The sequence below is a fragment of the Gekko japonicus genome, unplaced genomic scaffold (genome assembly GCF_001447785.1).
Source record: "Gekko japonicus isolate JY-2015 unplaced genomic scaffold, Gekko_japonicus_V1.1 scaffold100, whole genome shotgun sequence".
Classification (NCBI taxonomy): domain Eukaryota; kingdom Metazoa; phylum Chordata; class Lepidosauria; order Squamata; family Gekkonidae; genus Gekko; species Gekko japonicus.
The window spans coordinates 1,579,275-1,604,828 of record NW_015167060.1 but is presented as its reverse complement, the minus strand read 5'-3'; the positions used below and the strand labels follow the sequence as shown (position 1 = coordinate 1,604,828).

The 25,554-nt window shown below is 46.8% G+C and overlaps 1 protein-coding gene across 2 annotated transcripts in view; it reads left to right on the top strand.

Annotated features, from left to right (window-relative positions):
* Positions 1 to 16,477, top strand: part of TSPAN17 (tetraspanin 17) — a 33,292-nt gene extending 16,815 nt beyond the window's left edge. For both annotated transcript variants that reach the window (XM_015412516.1, XM_015412515.1), the window contains exons 2-8: positions 3,916 to 3,966; positions 7,216 to 7,362; positions 8,080 to 8,250; positions 9,783 to 9,908; positions 10,363 to 10,410; positions 11,073 to 11,189; positions 15,092 to 16,477. In XM_015412516.1, the coding sequence (XP_015268002.1) occupies positions 3,916 to 3,966; positions 7,216 to 7,362; positions 8,080 to 8,250; positions 9,783 to 9,908; positions 10,363 to 10,410; positions 11,073 to 11,189; positions 15,092 to 15,157 (726 nt within the window). In that variant the 3' untranslated portion in view covers positions 15,158 to 16,477. The remainder of the gene's footprint in view (positions 1 to 3,915; positions 3,967 to 7,215; positions 7,363 to 8,079; positions 8,251 to 9,782; positions 9,909 to 10,362; positions 10,411 to 11,072; positions 11,190 to 15,091) is intronic.
* The last annotated feature ends 9,077 nt before the right edge of the window (positions 16,478 to 25,554 follow it).

Sequence of the window (25,554 nt, the reverse complement as noted above, 5' to 3'; positions counted from 1 at the left end):
TGCGCCTTGGTGTTTACTCATGCCGGCCACATGACCACGGAAACGTCTTCAGACAGCGCTGGCTCTTCGGCTTTGAAACGGAGATGAGCACCGCAAACCTAGAGTTGGACTCGACTGGCTTTCGAGCAAGGGAACCTTTACCTTTATCTCATGTTGGCTCCTCCTCTTTTCTCACTGCCTTCAATTTGTCCCAGCATTCTTGTCTTTTCCAGTGAGTCTTGTCTTCTCATAATGTGACTAAAGTATGATAGTTTAGTCATTTTAGCTTCTAGGGAAAGTTCAGGTTTAACCTGATCCAGAACCCATTTATTTGCCTTTTTGGTGCTCCATGGCCCTGGTCACACGGGAGGCTTTGATCCACAAGAGGGACGGATCGGGGGCACATCAAGCGGTGCGATCACACTGCAACATCTGAGAAGCGGTGCGCACCCGTCTCCGATCCGTCTCTTCCGGCTGAAGATGCGGATCAAAAACAACCCTACGAAACACTAGTACTTACCGAAAAATCCGCTGCAGGGGCGGACGTGTGATCGCCAGCGCGCCCATCTCTCCCGCAGCATGCAAGGTCCTGCCGAACTGCACATGCATGCGCAGCGGGCTCGCCTCACTCTGCGGTCTGTGGCTCCCCTCCCCCCCCCGGGCATCTGATCGTGCTGGGGAGGAACTCCGCGGCGGCTGGGGGGGATCTGTCTGATCCCGCCGCCGCGCTTCTCTTTTGGTGCGGCTCAAAAAAGCCGCACTTCGGCTGCACCTATTTCCCCCAGTGTGACCGGGGCCCATGATATCCATAAAACTCTCCTCCAGCACCACATTTCAATTAATCGACTTTCTCCCTGTCAGCTTTCTTCTTTGTCTAACTTCCACACCCATACATAGTAATGGGGAGTATTATGGTATGAATCATCTTGATCTTGGTTGCCAGCCACACATCCTTACATTTAAGAATCTTTTCTAGCTCTTTCATGGCTGCCCTTCCCTGTCTCAATCTCCTCCTGATTTCTTGGTTGCAGTCTCCCCTTTTGGCTGATGATAGAGCCAAGGAACAGAAGATCTTGAACAATTTGAATTTCTTCATTGTCAAACGTGTGTTATTTCCCAGTGGTCGTTACTTTAGTTTTCTTGACATTCAACCGTAATCCTGCTTTGGTACTTTTGCTTTAACTTCATCAGGAGTTGTTTCAGGTCTTCACTATTTTCTGCCAGTTATGTCTACATATCTCAAATTGTTAATGTTCCTTCCACTAATTTTCACTTTGCCATCATCTAAATCTAGTGCAGCTTTCCTTATGATACATTTTGCATATAGATTGAAGAGATAGGGGGATAAAATACATCCTCGTATAACACCAATTGGAAATCATTCTATTTCTCCATATTCTGTCTTAAGAGTAGTCTCTTATTTGGAGTACTGGTTGTGCATCAAAGCAATCAGGTGTTGTGGCACACCCATTTCTTTTAAAACTAGCAATAACTTTTCATGATCCACACACGCAAAAGCTTTGCTGTAGTCTTTGAAACACAAGCTGATTTTCTTCTGGAATTCTCTTGTATGCTCCAGTAACCAACACAAATTTGAAATATGACCTGTAGTGCCTCTTCCTTTTCTGAATCCAGCTTGAACATCTGGCATTTCTCATTCCACATATCTTGCAACAGTCTTTGTTGCAAGATTTTGAGCATATGTTTACTTACATGAGAAGTTAAAGCAATGGTCCAATAGTTGCTGAAGTCTTTGACGTCTCCTTTTTTTGGGAATTGGAATGTAGATTGAGCAGTTCCAGTGTATGGCCCATTGCTTGTTTTCCATATTTGTTGGCATATTTCTGTTAAGATTTTGATGGACTCTGTTTCTGTGGCTTGGAATAGCTCTGTTGATATCCCCTCTGCTCCTGGTGATTTGTTTCTCCCAATTGCTCTCAGCGCAACTTTCACTTCACTTGCTAAAACTATAGGTTCTTCTTCAAAAGATTTTTCTTGGAAGGAAACTTGTCATCTTTTTATCTCTTCTTTTCATCTCTTGAGTGTATTGTTCCCATCTTTTCTTTATTTTTTCCTGTTCAGTTACTGTATTTCCCTGTTGATCTTTCAGTATGCGCAACTGCGCTTTAAATTTCCCATTGATTTCTTGGATTTCATGGAACATATCTTTTGTTCTTCCTTTTTTGTTGTCTCATCTATTTCTTTACACTGGTTATTAGAATAGTTCTCTTTGTCTCTATGTGCCTGTCACTGCATTTAAACTTCTGATTGTATTTCTGTCACCTTTTACTTTTGTTTCTCGGCTGTCTTTAACAATTTTAAGAGTTTCATCAGTCATCTGTCAAGGCTTTTTATTTCTTTTGCCTACAGAAACAGTCTTTTGTGTATTCTTCCTTGAACTTAGTAATGCAGATCTGTTCTTTACATGATCTGTAAACTCTTCAGGAATGTTGCTTAGTTTGTATTTTGGCACTATGAACGTTTTGGTGTTTTCCCTCAGTTTTACTCTAATTTTTGATATTGGCAGTTCATGGTCTGTACCACAATCAGCTCCTGGTCTAGTTTTAGCAGAGAGAAGAGAGCTTCTCCATCCTCTGCTTCTGATTATGTAACCTGTTCTATTTCTGTATTGGCCATCTAGTGATGTCCACATATACAGTTGTGTGTTTGGTTGCCTGAAATATGCGTTAGCAATGAACAAATTATCGTCTTCACAGAATTCTGTGAGTCACTCTCCTGCTTCATTTTGTGCTCCTACAATCTTCCAACAATATTTGATTCTGCTTTGTTTCCTACTTCTGCATTCCAGTCTCCTGTTATTATCAGCACATCTTGTTTAGGTGTGTGATCAATTTCTTCCTGGACACTTGCATAAAACCTTTCAATTTCTTCCTCATCAGCATCTGTAGTTTGGGTGTAAATTTGAATGATGGTTTTGTTGATAGGCTTTCCATGAAGTCTGATTGATACTGTTCATTCAGATTTTGCATTATAGACCCTAACTGCTTTTGCTACATCATGCCTCACTAGTAGAACAACTCTGTTTCTTCTGTGTTTGTTATTTCCAGAGCAAAACGATTTTGTAATGTTCTGACTGAAAATGCCCTAATCTAGCCCACTTTAGTTTGCTCACTCCCAGGATTGTAATGTTTAAACGTTCCCTTCTCATTTTACAATTTCGAGCTTATCTTGATTCATACTTCTCATGTTCCATATTCCTATTGTATGTGTCAAACAGCTTTGGACTCCTTTTGCATCCATTCACATAAAAAACTGAATGTCCTTTCTGTTTTAGTCCAGTTGCGCCATTAAGAATAGCACTACTCATAGTTGTCCTCAGCTCTTTCCCAGTAGTTGATGGAGTGCCATCTGTCTTCTAGCACTATGCCTTTTTTCATTTTGGATTGTCCCACATAGCGTTTTTAGGTAAGAGTTGGTCAGACATGTACTGAAGCTCCTCCCCTGATCATGCCATGAGACCAGGGAGATATCTTTAGGTTCCAGTTAGCTGGAGTGCCAGGTGAGGACCTGCATGGACATAGATGGTGGGTGGAAACGGTGCTTGAGAGGCTGGCGTTTTGGAGATGCCCATTGTTACACTGCCTTGGGTGGCTGGGGGGTGGGGAGGGAATACTAGTTTCTTGTTAGTTCTGTCCCCATGGTTTCAACCTCACTGATGCTGATAAACACAAGGATATCTTTAGATCCTTTCTGAGTCTGTGAGGAAGGTACCAGGATGAAGGATGTTACTAGGACTGATGGTCGTATATCTCATCTGTATGTGCAGTGCCTGGCAGAAGTCTTTGGTTGTGAGAGAGGGAAATGCTGGTGGATTTATTGTACAGAAGATGCCTTTAGAGCATGAGCAGGGCATCATGCCCTTTGTGGCTTCCGCTTGTTACACCCTGCCTGACTGTGGTCTTCGCTCTTTTGCAGTTGCTGGGGGCTGCCTTCCTGGCCATCGGTCTGTGGGCATGGGCAGAAAAGGTGAGTGTTGCCAGTGCCTCGAGCATCTTAAGGGGAATGTTCTGGTTGGTACCAGTAATGTGGCACTCAAAAGTCATTTTGCTTTGTCACTTGGTGCTCACCCAAAAAATGGCATGAGAAAATGCTGCTTGCTTGGTTATTAGACACTTGAACCCAACAACACCCTGCATTATGACCGGTTCTCCAAGCAACCTTTGAATATGTTGGGGGGGGGGCATAAAAAGTAGACTGCTGATCCTGTACTGCCCAACTGTTTCATCCCAGATCAACATTCCTTAGAAGCACCAGCTCTTAAAATCAGATTGGGATGGAAGGATTTGAGACATATAAGAAAATGGAAGAGGACATAAAAATGCAGACAAGTAATAGTCTGAAAGGAGCTGCGGTGACTCAAGTGGTTAAGACGCTGAACTGCAGGCTGTGGAAGGTCGGTAGTTCAGCCGTTCGAGACCCCAGTGTGCTGCATGACGGAGTGAGCTCCCATCTCTAGTTCCAGCTCCTGCCAACCTAGCAGTTCAAAAGCAAGAAATTGCAAGTAGATAAATAGGTACCACTTCAGTGGGAAGGTAACAGGGTTCCGTGCGCCTTGGTGTTTAGTCATGCCGGCCACATGACCACGGAAATGTCTTCGGACAGCGCTGGCTCTTCGGCTTTGAAATGGAGGTGAGCACCGCAACCCTAGAGTCGGATTCGACTGGCTTTCGAGCAAGGGAAACCTTTACCTTTACCTTTTAATAGTCTGAAACCCACCTAAGTGGAAGTAAGTTCTATTGTAATCAGCGGAGCCAGTTTCCAAGTGAAATGTCTTTTGGACTGGGGTGCCAGCATACACTTCTTTCCAAGCCTGTATTCTTTATCAGTGGCACAGTGAGCATGCATACAGATCGATAACCCGCGTCACCCAGAGAAGACTTGCAGGTGCAAATGAGCCATCCATCAGAGATCTGCAGCCATAGGCAGAACTTCCGCATGACTTTGCATCACCTCCAGTACTGTGCTTTTCAGTTGGGTCAGCTGCAGGCCATCAGCTCTTGTGAAATCAGGTTGTGTGTGAACCAGACCTATACGAAAGTGTTGCCATTCAGTGATGTCTGCTTCTCTTTGGACCCTTGGGCCCTTTTATCCATTCACAACATCTCTTCCTGATTACATCACTCTTGTTGTGTTTGGTTCAGCTGGAAGGCAATCATGCCCTTCCCTCCCTCTGGCCATTAGACATGTATGCAGACAGCCTGGTTTTCTTTTTGTCCTTCTCTCCTGACCCCTGGATATCAATCTAAGTGGCATTTACATTGGATATCACAGCACATACTGCGGAATGAATGTTGCCCTGAGAACAAAGAGAAATCCAAGCCCTGTGACTCACTCACAAGTTCTGGGCCATAATACCTAATAGAAGAAAGTTATGTACAGTGTTTGGGGGGAGGTCTTGCTGGGAAAAGTTTTGGTGGGGGCGTTCTGCATTCCGTGGGGTGAGGGAAGCAACAGAGCATTGGGGTTACCTAGCATCTCTGATAGTCTTTGGGAAGTCCCAGGTCCCTTGAAGATCTAAGAGTTGCCAGAGTTTAGTACCAGTACTTAAAAAGAAAAGAAAAGAGTTGCATGACCAGGATCCATCTTGTCATCAAGTACTCTGTTTACAAGAGCGGCCAGCAAGATGTCTCTGGGAGCTCACAAGCAGGCTATGAAGCCTTCCCCTGTATGCTGTTGTTAGACTCATCGTCTATGAATTTGCCCTAATCTTTTAAAACCACCTAAGGTAGTCACCACTACAAGTTCTAACCCTATTTCGGCTCTGTGGCGGAAAGGCTGGGATCAGCCTGTCCCTAAGAGCAGCCAGTGAGAGCTGATGGAATGTTGAGAGGGGGAGACTTGAAAAACCAAATGACAGATAGAGGGTTGGTAGAGAAGTAGACAGCTTAAGCGCTGAGGTGAGAAGGGGAGTTCTGAATTAGTGTAACTGTGCAGAAGAGCTGCTTAAAGCAGGCTGAAAATAGTCAAACTGTAACCAAAGGATCTCAAGTTGTAGAAATGGGACCTCAGTTCAGGAGTTCAAAGGAAGTGAAACATTGTTTCTTATACTTTACTTTCCTCCTGTTTTGTTTATATCATAAATAAAAGCTTTCTTCTTTGATTAACCCTGTGGGCTGCGTGTCTAAAGGAAAGAACCTCACACACAATTTAATACCTCAGTCTATATTTATATTATAGTACATGAATGAAAGGTGGCAGTGAGTGATTGGAACAGTATTTGAGCCCCACCCCTAGTAGCTCTGTGTGAGTGAGGGCTGATTATAAAAAGGGGGCTAGGCTACCCTCCCTGTGGATGTCTCTGCGAGTGAGAGGACCTGAGGCGTGAGATAGTCATGACTCTCTGTAGATTTTAAAAGAGACAAGCCACAAGAAGGGTGACATCCTGACCTACATGTAACCCCATAACCTGAAGGAGAGGTTGTAGAGGGTGCCAGGCACTCTGTGTGAGTGGAGAAGAGGCGTCACAGGCTCCTAGCTCAGTAAGCAGCAAGAGTCGGAGGACTGGCAGCTTACTGCTAATATAACTTGTTCAGTATGTATCCGTGGTGCTGCATTCTCTTAGAAACGTATCCCTGCTCTCCCTTTCTTCATTCTCAGTTTGGGATACAGAAAGTGCAGAGATTTCCATATTAGCTGCATCCTGCAAAGCCTCCCACCCCCTGCCAGGGTGGGGTCACCTCTCCTCTCCTAATTCCAGCTGTTGCTGCCAGCCGTTTCCCATCTGAGAGCTGCTGCAATCTGATAGCTGTGTGCCCGCATGGTCACATAACATCAGAAGAGGGTTGGGTTGTTGTTGGGTTTTTTTGGTCTGGCAGATTTGTGATCCAGCTGACAGTGAAGGAAATGAAAAAAACAAATAAAACACCAAACCCTGTAAAACAATGTAACATCAAAATCAATCCATAAAGCCATAACTAAAAGCAGCAGGCACCTAAGGGCATAATAATCAAATTCCAGTGCAGCAGGCGAAAGCTATAAAGCCACACTCATGTATGAAGCAGCAGAAACAAAACCAGGTAACAGTAGAAAGCTGAGAATGGAAGCCGCAGCCAAAGGGTAGAGACGTGACATATGAAGCCTCAGAGCAGCCAAGCCTGGGTCAGGCCAGTGGTGTCTGTTCCTTTGGGTGAGGCTTGACTGTGGCTGCAAGTGTCTTTGGCTGCCGAACAGAGTTCAGTCACCTCTTCCTCACCCTCCGCTCCCTTCTGTCTGCAGGGCGTGCTTTCCAATCTGTCGTCCATCACAGACTTGGGCGGCTTTGACCCCGTCTGGCTGTTTCTCGTGGTTGGAGGGGTGATGTTCGTGCTGGGCTTCGCAGGCTGCATCGGGGCCCTGAGGGAGAATACGTTCCTCCTCAAGTTTGTAAGTCTCTTTCTTCCTGGAGGGTGGACAGGAGGTGGACGTCTCTGGTTTGAATCTCAGTGTGGTCAAGAGCTTGTTGTGGATTTAAACAAGCGGCTCTCTTTCCCAGCCTCACTCCCTCGCTTGTAGTACTGCTGGCTTAGACAGGAATGGCATCAGGCTGGGGGAGCTAAGGCAGTGGTCTAAAGGAAAGCCACCCTGGCACACGGAGGGTTGCGGGTTTTCCTTTGGCAGCACGGGAAAGATTAGGGCCATCGGGATTTAGTGCTTAGAATGGAAGAAGTACAAAGGGCATTAATATTCTTCGATGCGAGGGGAGTGGGATATAGAATGAAGGGCAGAATAGGATTGTGACCAGACTGTACATATTCTGTTCCTGGTGCTATTGGAGTTTGTTTGTTTGTTCTATACCTTTCCTAACAGACTTGGAGCAGGCACAGTAATAACTTGAATTCCTTCCACTGCAGTGGAGGAAATGCCTCTTCATAGAAGAAGTGGGCAAGATGAGTGCTCATTGTTCGAGTCGTACATTTGATATTGCTGTGGCTTTGAGATGCCACAGCTTTGTCAACCATGCACTTTCCCCATGAGCTGTGGATGCCCAGTCAGTGTAAAGGTGACTTCTTATCCTGCAGCAGGATGAAACAGTGGTTCTCACTGATACACCTAGACTGCTTGGACACCCAGGGTCTCTCCCTATATCTGCTTTCCTCTCAGTTCTCAGTGTTCCTGGGGCTTATATTTTTCCTGGAGCTGACAGCTGGCGTCTTGGCCTTCATCTTCAAGGATTGGATCAAGGACCAGCTAAACTTCTTCATCAACAACAACGTCAAGGCCTACCGTGATGACATTGACCTGCAGAACCTCATTGACTTTGCTCAGGAATATGTGAGTTGTGCAGATTCCCCTGAGCTCCGTGCCTTTCACCCTGTTCAGAAAGCCCCAGCATGCCACAGGGCGGCTTGAGAATGATTCCTCGATGCATCCTGAGGCGTTCCTGCCAGCATTCTGCGCTTCTCCAGCTTCACCACCCTCAATGGTCCAAAGGTCTCCTGCTCCCTCAAACGACTCCTTCGGACACCTCCTCCTCCCAGAAACCCTGCATGATCCCACCTCTCTCCCAAACCCGTAGTTTCCATGAAGGCTTTTGGGACAACCCCTTCCCTAGTGAAAGTAAACTTAAGCATGCATGCTTGACATGAATTTATTTATGATATTTATTGTCCACCTTTCTCACTGAAACTCAGGGTGGATTACGTAGCATAAGTCACACACAGTCAACAGGATGGGACATCCAATGAACAGTGCAATAGGATTTGGACTGCAGGAATCTGAAAGCAGGCAGAAATCTAAAGAAGAGCTAAAACAAAGCACAAGCCTTTAAACATGCCATTACATAGGCAGAGCATACTGCCAGTGGTAGGCAGCGGTACAGTAGCACAGGCCACAATACCGTACAGTAGTATAGGCCGCAGTTCCTATCCCTCTACTAGTGAAACTTCATGGATTTCCTTTATATTTTTCTCCTGTTTATCACCTCGTTCTGCTCCCTGTGTTTCGATTGTAAGATCCTTGGAGCAGGAACCCACCATTTTGTGTGCTGCAAAATGTGTTGGTGGAGTGATTTGTCATCATAATCCTGGCCTTGTAAGTGTTAACTTGCCTTCTGTGAGTGGATGATTGCAAAAATGTCCATGAAGATCCTTTCTCATCCTGCATCCTTCGAATTCCAAAATCAGTCAGGTTTGGGAAAAGAGGGTTTTTTTGAATGCTTGTCTTCCCCAGTATCACTAATGTCTTAAAGCAGCCCTGCTACGGAATAGGTTCAATGGAGGCACGCTGCTCTAAGCTGTGGGACAGAGTTTCAGCTCCAGTGTGCAAATGACACCGGTGGTAGCACCCTTCACTTGGCTGTCACTCCAGTAATCCCATGTTTGTAGACTGAGGTAATCCCACGTTTTGTAGTGGCTCCCTCTGGTGACTTCCTGTGGTATGAGAGAGGCTCAAATTGGAGGCAACCCCGCCATCTGGTGCCTGATAATGAAACTTCAGGGCTTGTTAAACATCATGGGAACAGTGTGTATTGGCTTCATGTGACTCGTAAAAGGTCAAAACGCCTTGCCCCATGCAGTGTTCCCTCTAAGCTGTCGGACCTTGTGAGCAGAAATTCTACTTTGTGAGCGACTGGCATAAATTAGTTTGCTCTGGAGCTGTCCGTCCTGAGCTAAAACGAAAATGTATGAGCCAGAGGCTGAAAAACTGTGAGCTGCCTCACACCAACTCAGCTTAGAGGGAACACTGGCCCCATGTAGTACGTTTTCCTACAAGGGTCCTGTCCATTAGTTTGTGTGTTAGTGCTGCTGGAAGACATGACTTTTGGCTGGATGCTCATCCCAGTCTAAAAATGTTTCCCTCTGCAGTGGTCTTGCTGTGGTGCTCATGGGCCGAATGATTGGAACTTCAATATCTACTTCAACTGCACAGACTCCAATCCCAGCCGGGAGCGATGTGGAGTACCCTTTTCCTGCTGTGTCAAAGATCCTGCGGTGAGGTTCCTTTTGAATGAGTAATAAGCCCCACATCTAACCCCATGAGTAATAAGCCCCACATCTAATCCCAGAAACCACCAATCTCAGGATGGGGTGGAGCTTCACATTTTCACTAGATCCAGATAGCATCTGCTTCTTTGGAGGACACGCTTGAAATTAGACATGCCAAAATAATTGCTGGACAGAATCGATCCGTGTTTAGAGTACGCAGTAGGCCATATCAGGTTATGATCCAATCTGGCCCAGAATGTCTGCATTAAATGGACTGACACAGCTATATGTGTCCTGGAACTGCTGTGGGTGAAGGGCTAGAGGGGTTTGCTGAGCAGTGTGAGAGGATATGGGTTGCCAAATAAAATACTGGAGAAGGGAACAATGAATCCCTTCTAGGAAAGTGGCCGTTGAGTCGCGCAAGATGGTTTGATCAGCTTTGTGTCTGCTCTTTCCCCAGGAGGACGTTCTCAACACCCAGTGTGGCTATGATGTCCGCCTTAAATTGGTGAGAGCCAGAGGCCATGGTGGGAGGAGGCAGGGGATATGCTGGGTGGGCTGTGGCCATGAGACAAGGCTGGACTGGAGACAGAACAAGTGGCAGTGCAATCCTACACAGAGTTACACCCTTTTAAATCCATTGAAGGCAGTAGGTTTAGAAGAGTGTAACACTATTTAGGATTGCACCATTAGTGTCCTTAAGTGGGTTACGGGTCAAGTAACAAGTTAAGAACCAAGTCACCTCCACCAGGGTTTGAATTGGGGGTTGTGGGCAATGTTCCCTCCAAGCTACGGAGTCTTGTGAGCAGAAATTCTACTTTGTGAGCTCCTGGCATTAAAGTTGTGAGCAAGCAATTTGGCTACTGCATCAATGAGTTTGCTCGTAGCCATCCTCCCTGAGCTGAGACAAAAATGTGTGAGCCAGAGGCTAAAAAACTGTGAGCTAGTTCACACTAATTCAGCTTAGAGGGAACACTGGTTGTGGGTCTGGATGGGTGTTCAGTTTTGAGACGAGTTGCTGTGAAACCGATGGCATTTGGGCCACTGGATGCAGAGGGACTGTCTTGCTTAGTCGTGTTTTATTTCCTAAGTATGCTCTCCTAGCTGTGGAAGAAAGCCCTTCTAGGTGTTTTCAGGGCTGCTCACCCACTTGCACTCCCCCCTTTGCAGGAGCTGGAGCAGCAGACCTTCATCCATACCAAGGGATGCGCTGTCCAGTTTGAGAAGTGGCTCCAGGACAACCTCATTGTGGTGGCTGGGACCTTTGTGGGCATTGCCCTGCTCCAGGTATTTCCCCCCTCTATGTTAAGGTTGTTGATGCTGTTGTAAAATAGTCAAAACTGTTTAATACTCAGACTATCAATGGATCTTGCTCTATTGGAAAGAAGAGATTTCTTTGCTTTTAAAAACCTTTATTTCTAAGGGTAAAAGGTACACGGGATAACTACAAATAAACATAACACTAACAGCTACATTTTCTAAGCTGTCTATAGTCAACACTAACACAGATAATGGAGAATCTGTCCTTCTTCTCGACCCCTAGAAAGGAAAGCACCTGAAACAAAAAACCAATCCGTATCACAATAGAAGCTACTTTTCCGGGCTAATTCCCCATTGTCTTACTGCCAGGTATCCCTTCCAGGTCAGTCTAAACAATAGCAATACTAGGCAAACAAGTTAACCCTATAATGACTGAATTGTCAGACATTGTAAACACATGCATTTCCAACAGATGCCTGTGCTAGAAAGTTTTTGTGGGGTGTGGAATGACAGTTTTTTTAAAAAATAGCATTTTTATTGAGTTTTATATATTTTTACATCCTGTATTACTTGTTAGTTGTATACAGTATCTTTCAACAACATTTAATAAACAAGAAGAGAAATGTTATCCATGCGTACAATACTTGTTAATAAAACACAAAGTCTCTATATTTCTGAGGTAGTGTATACAATCGGGGTTGACAAGCAGTAAGATATTCAAAAAACACAAACCATTTTTCCAAAAAATTATTAACACCTTTCGGATTGTCAAAAGCTATTAATTGCATAGCGATTTTATCTGAAACTATCAAGTCCCACAGTTTAGATCTCCATTGTGACAGTTTAGTACCTTAAACAATTTCCAATTTAAAGCAATTAAGTTTTTTGCAGAATGACAGTTTTCATAGTAAGAGTGCTTACAGGACATCTGGTTCCCCCCCCCTCCCCGCACCCCAGGATTCAACAGCAAGACAAAGACTGCTTAGATAAACCTGGTACTCTGTCTGTCTTTCACACCCAAATTATTCCCAAGGTGAGCTTTACTGGCTAATCTCACAGTGAAGCTTTTCTGGAACATTTGTCCTCCTGGGATAAGTCAAAAGTGGATTATTGTTGCGGTGGCTGCTGGGGCATTCTGGCCCTGGCATGACTCCTTACTCTGTTATTCTGGCGTGAGGGCACATCAGGAATGGCACCTCAGAAACAGGCAATGGGGCATTTGGTTTCTTTTCCATGCTTTTCTCCTTACCTAGCTGAGCACCTCCAAGAGGCAGAAGTTGAACTATGTTGGAGGGAGGTGGTTTCTCTATCTTCTGGGCACTCACTAATGGGGGACGTATTCAGCCACAAAATATGGTTCCCGGTACACTGGGTTGGGGGTTGGAGTTTGGAGATCCATGATCAGATCTCCTATTTCTTTAAAAATGTCTAAATACACAGCCACAGGGAGCCAGTTTGGTGCAGTGGTTAAGTGTGCGGACTCTAATCTGGGAGAACCGGGTTTGATTCCCCACTCCTCCACGTGCACCTGCTGATGTGACCTTGGGTCACTCACAAGCTCTGGCACAGCTGTCCTTGAAAAAGAGCAGTTTCTGTCAAGAGTTCTCTCAGCCCCACACACCTCACAGGGTGTCTGTTGTGGGGAGGGGAAGGGAAAGGAGTTTGTAAGCCGCTCTGAGACTCCAAGTGAAGGGCGGGGTATAAATCCAATCTCTTCTTCTTCTTCTTCACTGATTCAAACCCACTCCACTCTGCCCTTTTCTTGCCGTAAATCAGTTCTCCGGTTGTGCCAGCTACCCCAGAGGGGGAAACAGGCTTCCCCTAGTCTGAGGGAGGAGCTAATGCCATGCCCCCCCCCTCTATGACTGATGATGAGAGAACTTGTCAAATATGGGAGATCCAGTCACAGATCACCAGTGGTTTGTTTAATGTGTTCTTGATTTCTCCTTCCACTATCATTTTATAATTGTCTTGTTCTGACATCGAAAGGCCATGTCCCCCGGTCCCTGTTTTATTTGAGCCTTTTGAACATAGGCTGCAATTTTTCTGTATCGTACACTACCCACGCGGTAATTAAACATTAACAATAGTAGTAATAGGGTGTTTTTGGGCACAGATCCATCTGTGGTATTGGGCTCCTCTCCCTCATGCAATTTACACGCTGGATCCTTTGAAGCCTGCCAGTCACACGTCAGGAAAGGAGCTGACTATCAAACGTGTCTTCCACTTAACCGTAACATGAAATGATTGTAAAAACCACCTTTCGGTGGGAAGGAAATGACTGTGAAGCCCAGCCACCCGGAAGGTATCTCTGCCACAAGGCTGGAGGAGATTTGGGCTGCCATTAGGGGAGCTGTTTTGTGCAAAATTATTGTTACCTCTGCAAGAGCGGTGCAGCTTGTGCAGCAGGCCTTCCCAGCAGATTGTCTTTCCTTGTACGGAATGAAAAGGGAAATGGGCTATGCTGATTTTCTGCCTCCGGACCCAAAATATCTTGTACCAGCCCTGGAGCCTCACAGTTGTGGCTGCTTAGGCCATGAGACAAAGATGTATATTGTCCCCTTCCTTATTTAATTTGTATGCAGAGTACATCATGCGAAATGCCGGCCTGGATGATTCAGAAGCGGGAATTAAGATTGCTGGGGAAAAGATCAACAGCCTCAGATATGCAGACTATACCACTGTAATGGCAGAAAGTGAAGAGGACCTCAAGAGCCTCTTGCTGAGGGTCAAAGAGGAGAGTGCAAAGGTTGGCTTGAAATTCAACATAAAAAAAAACCTAAGATCATGGCATCCGGCCCCATCACTCCTTGGCAAACAGAAGAGGAAGTCGTGAAAGCAGTGACAGACTTCACGTTCCTGAGATCCAAGATCACCGCAGACGGTGACTGCAGCCATGAAATTAAAAGACGCCTGCTCCTTGGGAGGAAAGCGATGGGAAACCTAAACAGCATAATAAAAAGTAGAGACATCACCCTGCCAACAAAAGTCCGCATGGTCGAAGCAGTGGTATTCCCAGTAGTCATGTATGGCTGCGAGAGTTGGACTATAAGGAAGGCCGAGCGCCGAAGAATAGATTCTTTTGAACTATGGTGCTGGAGAAGACTCTTGAGAGTCCCTTGGACTGCAAGAAGATCAAATCAGTCAATCCTAAAAGAAATCAACCCTGACTGTTCCCTGGAAGGCCAGATAATGAAACTGACGCTCAAATACTTTGGCCACCAAATGAGAAGACCCTGATCCTGGGAAAGATTGAAGGTCAAAGAAGACGGGGACGGCAAAGGATGAGATGGTTGGATAGTGTCATCGATGCAACAAACATGAAATTGAGCAAACTTCAGAAGACAGCGGAAGACAGGAGGGCCTGGCGTGATCTGGTCCATGGGGTCGCGAAGAGTCGGACTCGACTGTGCGACTGAACAACAAAAAAGGCCACGAGGGCAGAGGCTGTGGATTCTTCCCTTTTGACTCCTCCATTTTGCCACTAGGGTTCAGTTAGAACTGCTGCTTTACTGAAATGGGGAAGTTGGTCAGGATTTAACCTTAGCCCCTACCTTCACTCCATCTGTGGGGAAATAATCACAAGTAGAGAGCCTCATCAACTGTTTATTCATTTCTATCCTGTCTCTCTTCCCAATGGAGACCCAAAGCAGGTTACGTGGTTCCCCTCTTCTGCATTTTATCCTCACAACAGTCACACGGGGAGGTAGATAAGAAACCAATATCCTGGTGAATTTGGGTTAGGCTGAGCGAGAGTGGCGGGCCCAGGGTCACCCAGGGGCTTCCATGGCAGGAGTGGGGATTTGAACCTGGGTCTCCCAGGTCCTAGTCCAACCTTGACTTCAGCAAGTGTGTGTGTGAGAGACAGAGAAGCAGAAAGCATAAACATGCCTCCTTCCACACGCCTCATCCTCAATTTTCTTTTTCAGATCTTTGGTATCTGCTTAGCTCAGAACCTAGTGAGCGACATCAATGCCGTGAAAGCCAACTGGTGACGCCAGAACAGAGCCTGTGCCGTCTTCCACAGACTCACAGCGCCCTCTGCAGGACTGGAGCCACAATCCCAGCAACCACCACTGAAGGATGCTTTGCCATCAAGCGGCTGGGGTGGGTGGGTGTAGCTATGTATGTTTTGGGTCATGGCTGCCTGGTGCCCTTAGTTGTGGCACGCGTGCCATGTGAGTCATGGATGGCAATGTGAATAGTATTTATACAGGCCATTCTGTTCAGGGATCCCTCCACCCCTGGTGTGGACTAGAGCCAGGGAGCCAGTGGGACCTGGAAGACCAGAGGCACGTGGAGCCCAACTGAGACAGAGGCTGCTCTGGATTCTGTAGGCTGCCACTGAAACCCCCTGTTGAGGAGGCACGGCCCATGTGGCTTTCCCTCAGGAACCTGGCGGAACTGTTTATCTTGCCTGGAGCAGCCCCAGTGCTCCTGCCCTCCCTTCCCCAGTCTCTACTTGAAATCTCTGGGCTCCCCCTCACCTGACGTGGCTCAGGCCTACTCACCGTCCGGGGGATGTGAGATTAATGGGCTCCCTTGTGCAAATGGAGAGTGAATGCTCCTGTCTTATCCCGGGATCACAGTGCTAGTCTCTGCTTTCCCCGTCTTGGGATCCGGGATCAAGCCAGAAAGGGTTCTCCAGGACAAGATGCTGCTGTACCTCATTTACCATAGCAACCCTCAGCTGCACCTGCTGGGTTATTCCTCCCCCTTAAGTTGGGGTGGAATGTGCCCAGATGGAGCCGAGCATGGGGCCGTCCACACTTCCCTACCGAGAGAGAGAGCGCAGAAATGTGCGTGAAAGCCACGTTGGGCAAAAACCCTAAAATGTGACACTATAAAAAAGAGAGAGAGATGGGAAAAAAGGCTCTGAGCAGATGGTAATGCTCATTTGTGTATTTGAACGAGAAAGAGAGACTACGTGCATGTTTGTATGTATGTGTGACTAATTGGAGCATCCATTTCCTTGTGTGAGGAATAGGCAGTCCTTGTGTGGTACCTTTTCTGATGAGTCTCTTTGCCAGGGAGAGGGGGAGCAGACAAAACCCATTGCCTAGGCTGTTCCAAAGTCCAGGCTTGAACGAGCATGATGTCTTTCCTTTTGAACTGGCCCTTGGCCCCTCGCTTCATGGACCAGCAGGGGAGATTGCCTTGGCAAAATGGCAACAAAGGGCTTTTGTGCCAAGGGCCTTGTCCAAGCTTCTGGCTTTGGTTCTCTCTCTCTTGGATGGGATTCTGCCCTGCTCCCCTGGATTCTGCTGCTAACAGGACTGATTGGGTCATATGGGTGTCTGTGACCTGCTGTGCCCAATAAAACAACTACTATCAAATGGTTGTCGTGTTTGGTTTTTATACTCCCACCAATCAGGCTGGAGTTCATGTATTTGTGTTGATGCAGGGGAATGCTTTACTTTCTGAACCACAACCTGTCCTCGCTTGATGTGATTTCCTTATTGCATAAGATTGGATGCATGGGTTTCCCTCTCCCCATTTGGTCATTATGGGTGGCAGTATCAGGTTCTCTCCACACGAGGGCACTGCTGTCTAGCTTTCCTTCAGCACAGCCATTAACCCCCCAACTCGCCCCCCCCCCTCTGTTGTGTTGATTGTCTGCAGCATGGAGAGATGTAACCTTATGCAGAAGAATGGGAGGGGGTGGATGAGGATGCTCAGCCAGTTCCTGTCTGCCGTGGGTTTCCTATTTACTGTCACCTTTGGCAGCTGAGGCATGTGTGATGATGTACTTTACAGCATCTTCCTCCTCCTAGCCCTCCCAGAGAAGAGAAAGGAGCTATTATGAACCTGTCAGCATATATGAAAACGAAAACGAACTACTGCATATGTAAAAGCTTCAACCCATCCATCTTAATCAGAGAGTAAAAGAGAACTTGCTAAGGAGATTTACTTTTCAGCTCCGAAAAGTCTGCGGGGTTCTTGAGTATGCCATAACTGTTCCGGGGCTTAATACAAATGCATTTCTGGAGGAACCACGGGCTTCCTTGTCAGATCTCAGCCGACTCCCCTTCTGCATAGATAGTTCTGCTTGTTCCATTCATTTGCATCATGCGGGTTGCTGGATCAATCTTTGCCGTGCTTGCTTGTTGACGTTCCCCCCCCCCCAGGTAAACTCTGCCTGTATTACATCTGTATCACTCCCTTCTTACGTTATTCCATCAGCTATACATGGTTTACAGTGTGATATTCCTCGTGGTGGTAGAAGAAGTGCCTTCAAGTTGCAGCCAATTTATGGCAATCCTGTAGGGCAGTGGTGGCGAACCTATGGCTCGCGTGCCAGAGGCGGCACTCAGAGCCCTCTCTGTGGGCACGCGTGCCATCGCCCCAAACAGGCCCAGACCGATTCTCTGCCAAATAATTGTAAGTAAATGAAAGCATTTGGGATTGCTTTCCTTACTTTGTTTGGATCATCTTAAATTCTGTATGGGTTGTTTTTTCTAAAGTAAAACCTCAGTATTCAGGTTAAATTGCCGTGTTGGCACTTTACGATAAATAAGTGGGTTCTGGGTTGCCGTTTGGGCACTCGGTCTCTAAAAGGTTCGCCATCACTGCTGTAGGGTTTTCAAGGCAAGAGGCATTCAGAAGTGGTTTGCCATTGCCTGCCTCTGGTCCCTGCCACACGGCAGGGAATAAGACGCTTGTACTGCAGCTAATGTGAGCCGCAGCAAAGTTGGGACGGCGCGGCGGGATCTCACAGATCCCCCGAGCCGCGTCGCAACGCTCCCCGGCACGATCAGATGCCGGGGAGAACGCGACGGTGGGAAGGGGAGCCTGGCGAACTGCGCATGCTCACACATGCGCAGTAGGGACGGATCCGGGACGGATCCGGCACGCTCCCCAGATGTTGAGGTGGGATCGCGCCGGTTTGCTCCGCCCCCGTTCCGTCCCGCTCCCGGCCCAAATGGGCTCGTATTAACAGGGCCTCTGCATAGCAACCCCAAACTTCCTTGGTGGTCTCCCATCCAAGTGCTAACCAGGGTTGACCCTGCTTAGCTTCAGAGAACTGACCAGATCAGGCTAGCCTGGACCAGCCAGGTTAGGCCAATGATTTTGTTCTCTGCTGCGGCCCCAGATATGTAAGGGAACTTTCTTTAAAAATGAAACCAATTTCGGGTTGCATGCCTGTTCGTGCCTGTTAGCAGCGCCTAGGTTCTGAAACAGGTTTATCTTCCCACATGTCCTTACCAGCCACCCTCAACTTTGGGCCCTGTGTAGTATTCCTAATCTGTACGCCCCACTGGCCTTTTGTGTGGTATCTGCGCACTTCCTAGTCTGCAAAGCTGCTTGTCATGGATGAGTTCAGTTGTCTTTTGTGTCTGTCTGCTGAAAGAGAACCTCGTTCCGCCTAAAGAACAATAGAGCATAATGACAACTTGTGTATTTTTCCCAGCGCCAGAAGTTGTTTTAATTTTTAAAACACTCTCTTTACCCATTTGGGCCAGCAAATAATAGCAGGTGATAATACCACACTGTAATTTGCAGGAAAAATAAATTGGAGGCATGACTTAAGAAAATAAGACAAGAGTATGCTGGAAAACTTTGTCGTCAAAACTGATAGATTCCTATCACAAATTGGAAATATTAGAATGACTACAAAAATGCAGGCCACATCCGCAGCCTGACTTTACAAGTAATAAAGAAAAATAGTGTATTTGTCATTTAGATGTTTATGCCCCACTTCCCTCCCCAGTGGGGCTCTAAAATGCCATGCGCCCCCTGCATTAAGGGAAAAAGGAATGTCTGATTTTACGATAGGAAGCTGATTAGGTACTTGCACATGTGAAACCTTGTAAGGGACACTTCAACAGGAGGGAAAGGAACCTGGGAAGCATACCCAAATAATGGTAATAACATTTGGCTTCCCATTTACACTTTCCTTACAGGGCCATCCTAAACAGAGTCGCACCTGGCTAAGGCCATTGACTTTAGTAGATTTAGGGCCAAACCAAATGTGATGGTTTTTAAAGAGTCAGGCTCATTTCCCTGCAGCCTTGCAGCAGTTTGCAGGAAATATTTTAAATATCAGTGGGAGCCCAGTTCAGCTTGGAACTGTGGTGTGAGTGGGGGCTTCTGCCTCCTCTTCCTCACATCAGTTCCCTGAGTTGAAATCACCCGGGGAGGGAGTAATTCCCCCCATTTTTTCTACTATGCATGCAGCTGCAAAAATGGGGAAATACCCCCCCCCCCGCCGCCATTTCTGTTCAGGAAGCCACCATGGGGGGAGAGGCAGAAGCTAATTTCGAGCCAAAGATCCAGCCTTCTCTTTAAAAAAAAAATCACATCTAATTTGGCCTTTACTTGGTTGCCACTGTTTAGGATAGTATTGTTAGTGCATCAATTAGAATCTTCAGCCTTGTTAGTATAAGGAGTATTTTTCCTTTGCTTTTTGCCTTTTAAAGGGACCTGTGTGTGTTCCATTTGCATCTGAAAGACAGAGGTGTCAAACTCATTTGTCATGAGGGCTAGAATGGACATAAATGTCACTTCGTTGGGCTGGGCCATGTGTGCCATAAACGTAATACCAGGTACTGGAGATACAAACTTTATTAAGGCCACAGCTGTCAAGCTCCAAGTAGGTGTGTCGTCACTGCAAGGCCCCATGGGCTGGGGTGGGGGGGTGCAGAGGAAAACCCACATGCACCGACTGGAAAGCCAGTGGTGCAACACTAGAGAGACACCCCTACACTGCCTGGAGGGGGGGGCAAACCCATTCCCCAACCCGCTCCTGCCACCAGTGCTGTGAACCTGGGCCCCAGGGTAAAAATATGAAGCAGCTGGATGTTGTGAGCTCCCCCTCCGCCTGAGCCACCATGGACGGGGACTGGGAAGATGTTGAACTAACCTCCCCGCCTGTGGGACCCAGGCCAAGCAAAGCCCAATAAGCTGGAGATGCCTGTGCAGCAGTAGCCACCTCCGCCAAAGGCCACTGGATCATCTGATGGGGGAGTGAGCACCACACGCACCAGGCCATGCATGTGGCAGAGGCTCCAGGCCACCCAGGAACCAGTATAGATGGAGATAGTTGGCACTGCCCCCCCTAATGAGGTGGCAGCCACCTACGTCTGAAGGCTGCCGGGGGAGGAAGGCCTGGCTACCAAGTTGCAGGCTCAGTGGCAGGACTAGGCCCCCAATGTGTGGAAGAAACTGCTGGAGAACACACACACACACCCATGGGCCAAAGCACAGTAAATGCTGATCCCCATGGCCATCCGTGACAGCATCCCTGGAGCTGCAAGCTGAGTGGAGAGGCATGTGACCTCGCCTTGGAACCCTGAGCCGGCATGAATGTGGTTGTGGCAGCTCTCAACCAACCGGTGAGGCTGTCACTGAAGTGAAGGGATTCCTCTTTGGGGGGGAGGGTTTAATGTGTGTGTGTGAGTGTGTGTGTGTGCACCTGGAAGTCATGGCGACCTCTGGTGACTGACCCCTATCGAGGGGGCCTGGAGGATATTCAGAGAGGTGGCTGAGTGAAGCCTGCCCCTGCCTCCCGACTGCTGGCATTCCTTTGGAGGTCTCCCATCCAAGTACTTGCCAGAGTCGACCCTGCTTAGCTTCTGAGATCTGACAAGATCAGGCTTGCCTGGGGCATCCAGGTCAGAGTGAAGGGGTTCTTCTTGACTGCTGCAGATGAGGTTGTTCCGCCCTGCTGAAGCCACAATCAGAATGTCTCTGCCTGCTCACACCCACCCACACAGCCTCCTGTTCCCTCCATCACACAGGTAGCTTGTGGGCCGGATGAGAACCCTGGATGGGCTGGTTCCGGCCCCCGGGCCTTATGTTTGACACCCTGGCATTAGATCGAGGCATTTGATTGTTGCATTTTCACTTCCAGTTGTTGCTTCTTGTTTCTAGTATGCGAAGGGCGCAACCCGGTATCAGCCGTGCTCTGTGCCCATGGAAGTCAGGAGAGCAGTCTAGGCAGGCCTTAAGATCATGGCCTGAGAGGTTCTCCCTCCACCCTTTTCATTAACATCCAGCCTGATGAAGAATCCTGGAGAACTTGAAAACTTCCACACCATGTTGTGTTATTTTGGTTGATCTTAATAAAAGGCATTACATGGTTTTGGGGGTGGGGGGAGTTGGATTTTGCTGTGGGCCAATGTGGTTGTGTTTTTATCTTGCCCGTCTGTATCTTGCATCAGAAAAAAAAGGCAGAGTACGTGAGGAGAAAGGTGCCGTCTGCAGCCAGCGGTGCCGTAGAAGTCGACCCCAAATAAACTTGGATTTCATTTGAGCTCAAGTAATTCAGCCTCTTCAGATTTGTGGATCGATGGGGGAAATCGACACCTTAATAAATATTTGTGTTCATCCACTTAAAAGCTGTTGGGATCCAGCTAACTTTAGGCAGTTCAGCTAAATCTTAATACACTGCACTAATAGAATATGGATGACTCTGAGTGACTGCGTTGGAGCGTGACACGGTAGGTGTAGGTGACGGTCCATCCAAGAGCGTAATAAAGAAAGCCCTTTATGCTAGTTTGCATTGATGCCCCTTGAATAAGGGGAATGCACCACTGTGATGCAAACACACAGGCTAGACAAGTCTGTTTACCACTTTGGGGAGGGGGGACACCTTGATGCCGAGGGATAACATCACACAGGCCAAATTTTTGTGTGCTTCATTTCAGCAATATAATAGGCCCTCATCAGGGTGCTTTGCAATACCACCGTGGAATATTCCATTCCCCTGCTTTGGGACTCTGTGGGTCTATCTGTTTGACATATTTATTAATGGGTTTATACAAACGTAATTGCCGTGGATTCCTCAAGGAATCTCAGGAATGATATTTTGGTGAGGGTGCCAAGAATCCTCTGCTGGAGATCACTAAACACCCCTCACACAACCATGGTCTCTGGAGTAAAGGAATTTGCCTTTGAAAACAGTTTTAAGTCTGCAGTGTTGAGAGAGGCTTCGTTTGCTGTGGTTTCTCGCCTACAGGTGTCTGGGAAAGAATTGGGCTCATTGATTCTTTCCCCCCCTTCCTTGAAGTTAGTGTTGTGTTGTGTGATGAAATCAATACACTTACACTCTATTAATTTTGATTTGACTTCTTCCACAGCACACTTTTCAGCTCAGAGGGACCTTTGTATATGTGAACGTGCTTAAATGTACAGTGGGTTTCTTCCCCATCTTCCCAAGCAGCCTTATCGGTACTTTTCACGTGGCAAATGGCTGCCTACGTTGGATGAGTATGAAATATGATGGGGCAGGATGTGTGGTGCTTCTTTAAAAATATATATATATCAGAAAAATGCCCTGTAGTATACTTGAATCTCCCTAGTTGGTAAAGGGGCTGTAAGTTCGTGGTAGGAAAAAACATTCCCTATAGGAACTCCTCCCTTCAAAACCTCACATCTCCATTGTACAGATCTCAGGATGCAGGTGAGGTAGAAAGAACCTCACTATGAAGGGTCTGTATAGGCCTTTACAGAGACTGTTGGTCCCACCCTGACCTCAAATGTATCTTTGAATCAAAGTATCAGTGTTTATAATCAGGAGTAGGGAAATACTTAAATTCCTCAAAAAAGGGTGTGTTTTTTTAACACTGGGAAGTACCAGACAGCTGGCTTGCTTTTGTTTGTAAACTACTTTCCACCAAGCTTTGGGTTGAGGACAGCAATGGGTACCATCTTGTCTGGCACTCCCCACACCTCCCCTATTGCCTCCCCCTCCCCCCACTTCCCCCCTCTTCTTCCTTTCTTTTCCATCGACAAGGCGGTGACACGGTCTGAAATTCGAATTAACACCATCTATGAAGTGTTTTAATTAATTTTAGTTAACTTTACATTGTTGTGTGTGTGTGTGTGTGTATAATTGTTGTTCATCACTCAGAGCCCTGAGTACTCAGGGACTGAGCGATTCACAAATATAACTTATAAATAAAATATAAATAAATAAATACATTTCACGTGCCCCTGGCTAATGATTTTCACTCATAAAGATCAGTCAGCTACTGCTGTGAGCTACTGCTTCCTTTCTGCATGTGGGTACTACTTAAATTAGGAGCTGCGGTGGCTCAAGTGGTTAAGACGCTGAACTGCAGGCTGTGGAAGGTCAGTAGTTCAGCAGTTCGAGACCCGAGTGTGCCGCATGACAGAGTGAGCTCCTGTCTCTAGTTCCAGCTCCTGCCAACCTAGCAGTTCAAAAGCAAGAAATTGCAAGTAGATAAATAAGTACCACTTCAGTGGGAGGGTAACAGCGTTCCGTGAGCCTTGGTGTTTAGTCATGCCGGTCACATGACCACGGAAATGTCTTTGGACCGAGCTGGCTCTTCGGCTTTGAAACGGAGATGAGCACAGCAACCCTAGAGTTGGATTCGACTGGCTTTCGAGCAAGGGAAACCTTTACCTTTACTACTTAAATTAGGGTTACCTCAACTTAAAGGCTCCCAAGAGTTATTTCCCAAGAGTCAAAAAGACACACAGCATCATAGTGACTCATTATGAATTCATACACTCCAGTGATGGTCCTTATTAACCAGGGAGAATCCCTGCTTTGGTACGTGTCCTTGGGAAATCATACTCCCAGTTTTGTCTTTTGGGGAAAGCCTTTTGAAATGCTGATTGCATGAGAAGTTGCCGGCCTGAAAGTCCCATCCTCACCTCCTGAGTCTTAAACCTCTGCATGGAGGGAGATGTATCCTGTGTCCCGTACACAGGCATGTCATGTAACAGAAAGCACATAAACACTGACAGACCCTGGGTGCCTCTTCTTTCCACCCTGAAGAAACCTAGAGTGGCCTCCAGGGGTGGGGGAAGAGGCATTTCCAACCGGGGAAGGAGGGCAGAGGGGGAAAGTTAGGCCTCACTTCCCCGGGGCCATGGACACATGTCCCACATAAGGTGCTTTTCACAGCTGAGCTGCATATCCAGGCCTTTGTCTCTGGCACCACACATTGTTTGGCTTGTAGTACGCAGACCGCTGCTTCCCACACTGCAGCAGGTGAACTCTTGATCCCACTTTACAGGACAATTAGGTCCTTCTAGATTATCTTTAACTGAAAGAACTTAACCCTCATTTTGTTTTCAAAGCAACACAAGGTAGGCTGTTGCAAAATTAACAAATAGTGGTCTGTCGGAGATGAAGAATGGCCTTTAGCGATGAGTGGGAGGTGGTCAGCAAGGCAGTCATCCTTGGTGTGAAGACAGGAATGCTGAAAGTATGCAAGAGTGTCCCTGTGAAATGTTTGAGGGCACATGAGCTGCCAAACCACTTCAGGAGTGTTACAGTTTACAAGTCTCCTTGCATGTACAGCATATGACTGTGAGCCTGCAGGCAGGATGCATTGATTTTTTTTAAAGTCCACTACATATAGAACCTAGTATATCTTTAACCATTTAAGAAATAACAAATATTACGGCTATTCCAACAACAGGCTATTTCTAAGGCCCATTCTTTCAGACACAGGAAGAGTTTGTCTTGGTCATTTCAGGCTTTTAATAAGGATCTGCCCTATATATATATATCAGGGACTGAGCGATTCACAAATATAACTTATAAATAAAATATAAATAAATAAATACATTTCACGTGCCCCTGGCTAATGATTTTCACTCATAAAGATCAGTCCCCATCTCCCCATCTCACAAGATAGATTCAGATGAATCAGTGTGGTCCATGTACTGGGAGCTACTTTAACACTCCTGTTTTCCAGATATGGGGGGCAGTGGGGGATGCTCAATGAATCATGCCCAAATCACATTTCCCCTGAACAGCTTTCTAAGTACAGTAGCTTAGGGGGAGTATCATAAAAGGTATGGGGCTGTGTGTCTTTTTAAGCAGGCAAATGCCCTGTGGCGGAGTGGGTCCAAAACTTTTGGTGGCTGGGGCAGAATGTGCAAATGGTGTTAAAGTATAATAAAGTCAATAGCAGGCCATTTTCTGCCCTTCAAATGGTACCTCAAAATCAGTCACCATAATTGGGCCGCCTGTGGTGCTCAATGGTAGGGTCAGTCCTGTTGGGGAGAGGTTCCCCATAGCTTCCAGTGAAGCCTCATATTACCACCCCCACCCCCTGGCCGCAGGGTTTCAGAGTGGCTCCGGAGTACGGAGGGGTGGGCCAGGCTAGCCTAAAGTGTGAGATTTGCGTTGACAGGCAGCAATCTCCCCATGGAACTAAAGCAGGTAAAGCAGAGTCCTGGTTCACAGTCTATTCAGGAGAGAACTCTCGTGTTTCATTTGCATGCCATGGCTAGGTTTGTGGTGTCCTGCTCAATCTGACGTAAACGGAGCAATGTGACTCCGTGCCATAGCAACAGCTTTCAACTATCCATCGCTTCTGTTTCTTGCCGTTTCAAGGACTGTAATTATTTTCATAATCTCAGTTATTGTTGCTCACACCAATTCCCATTGTCTTGCAAATTTTGAAAT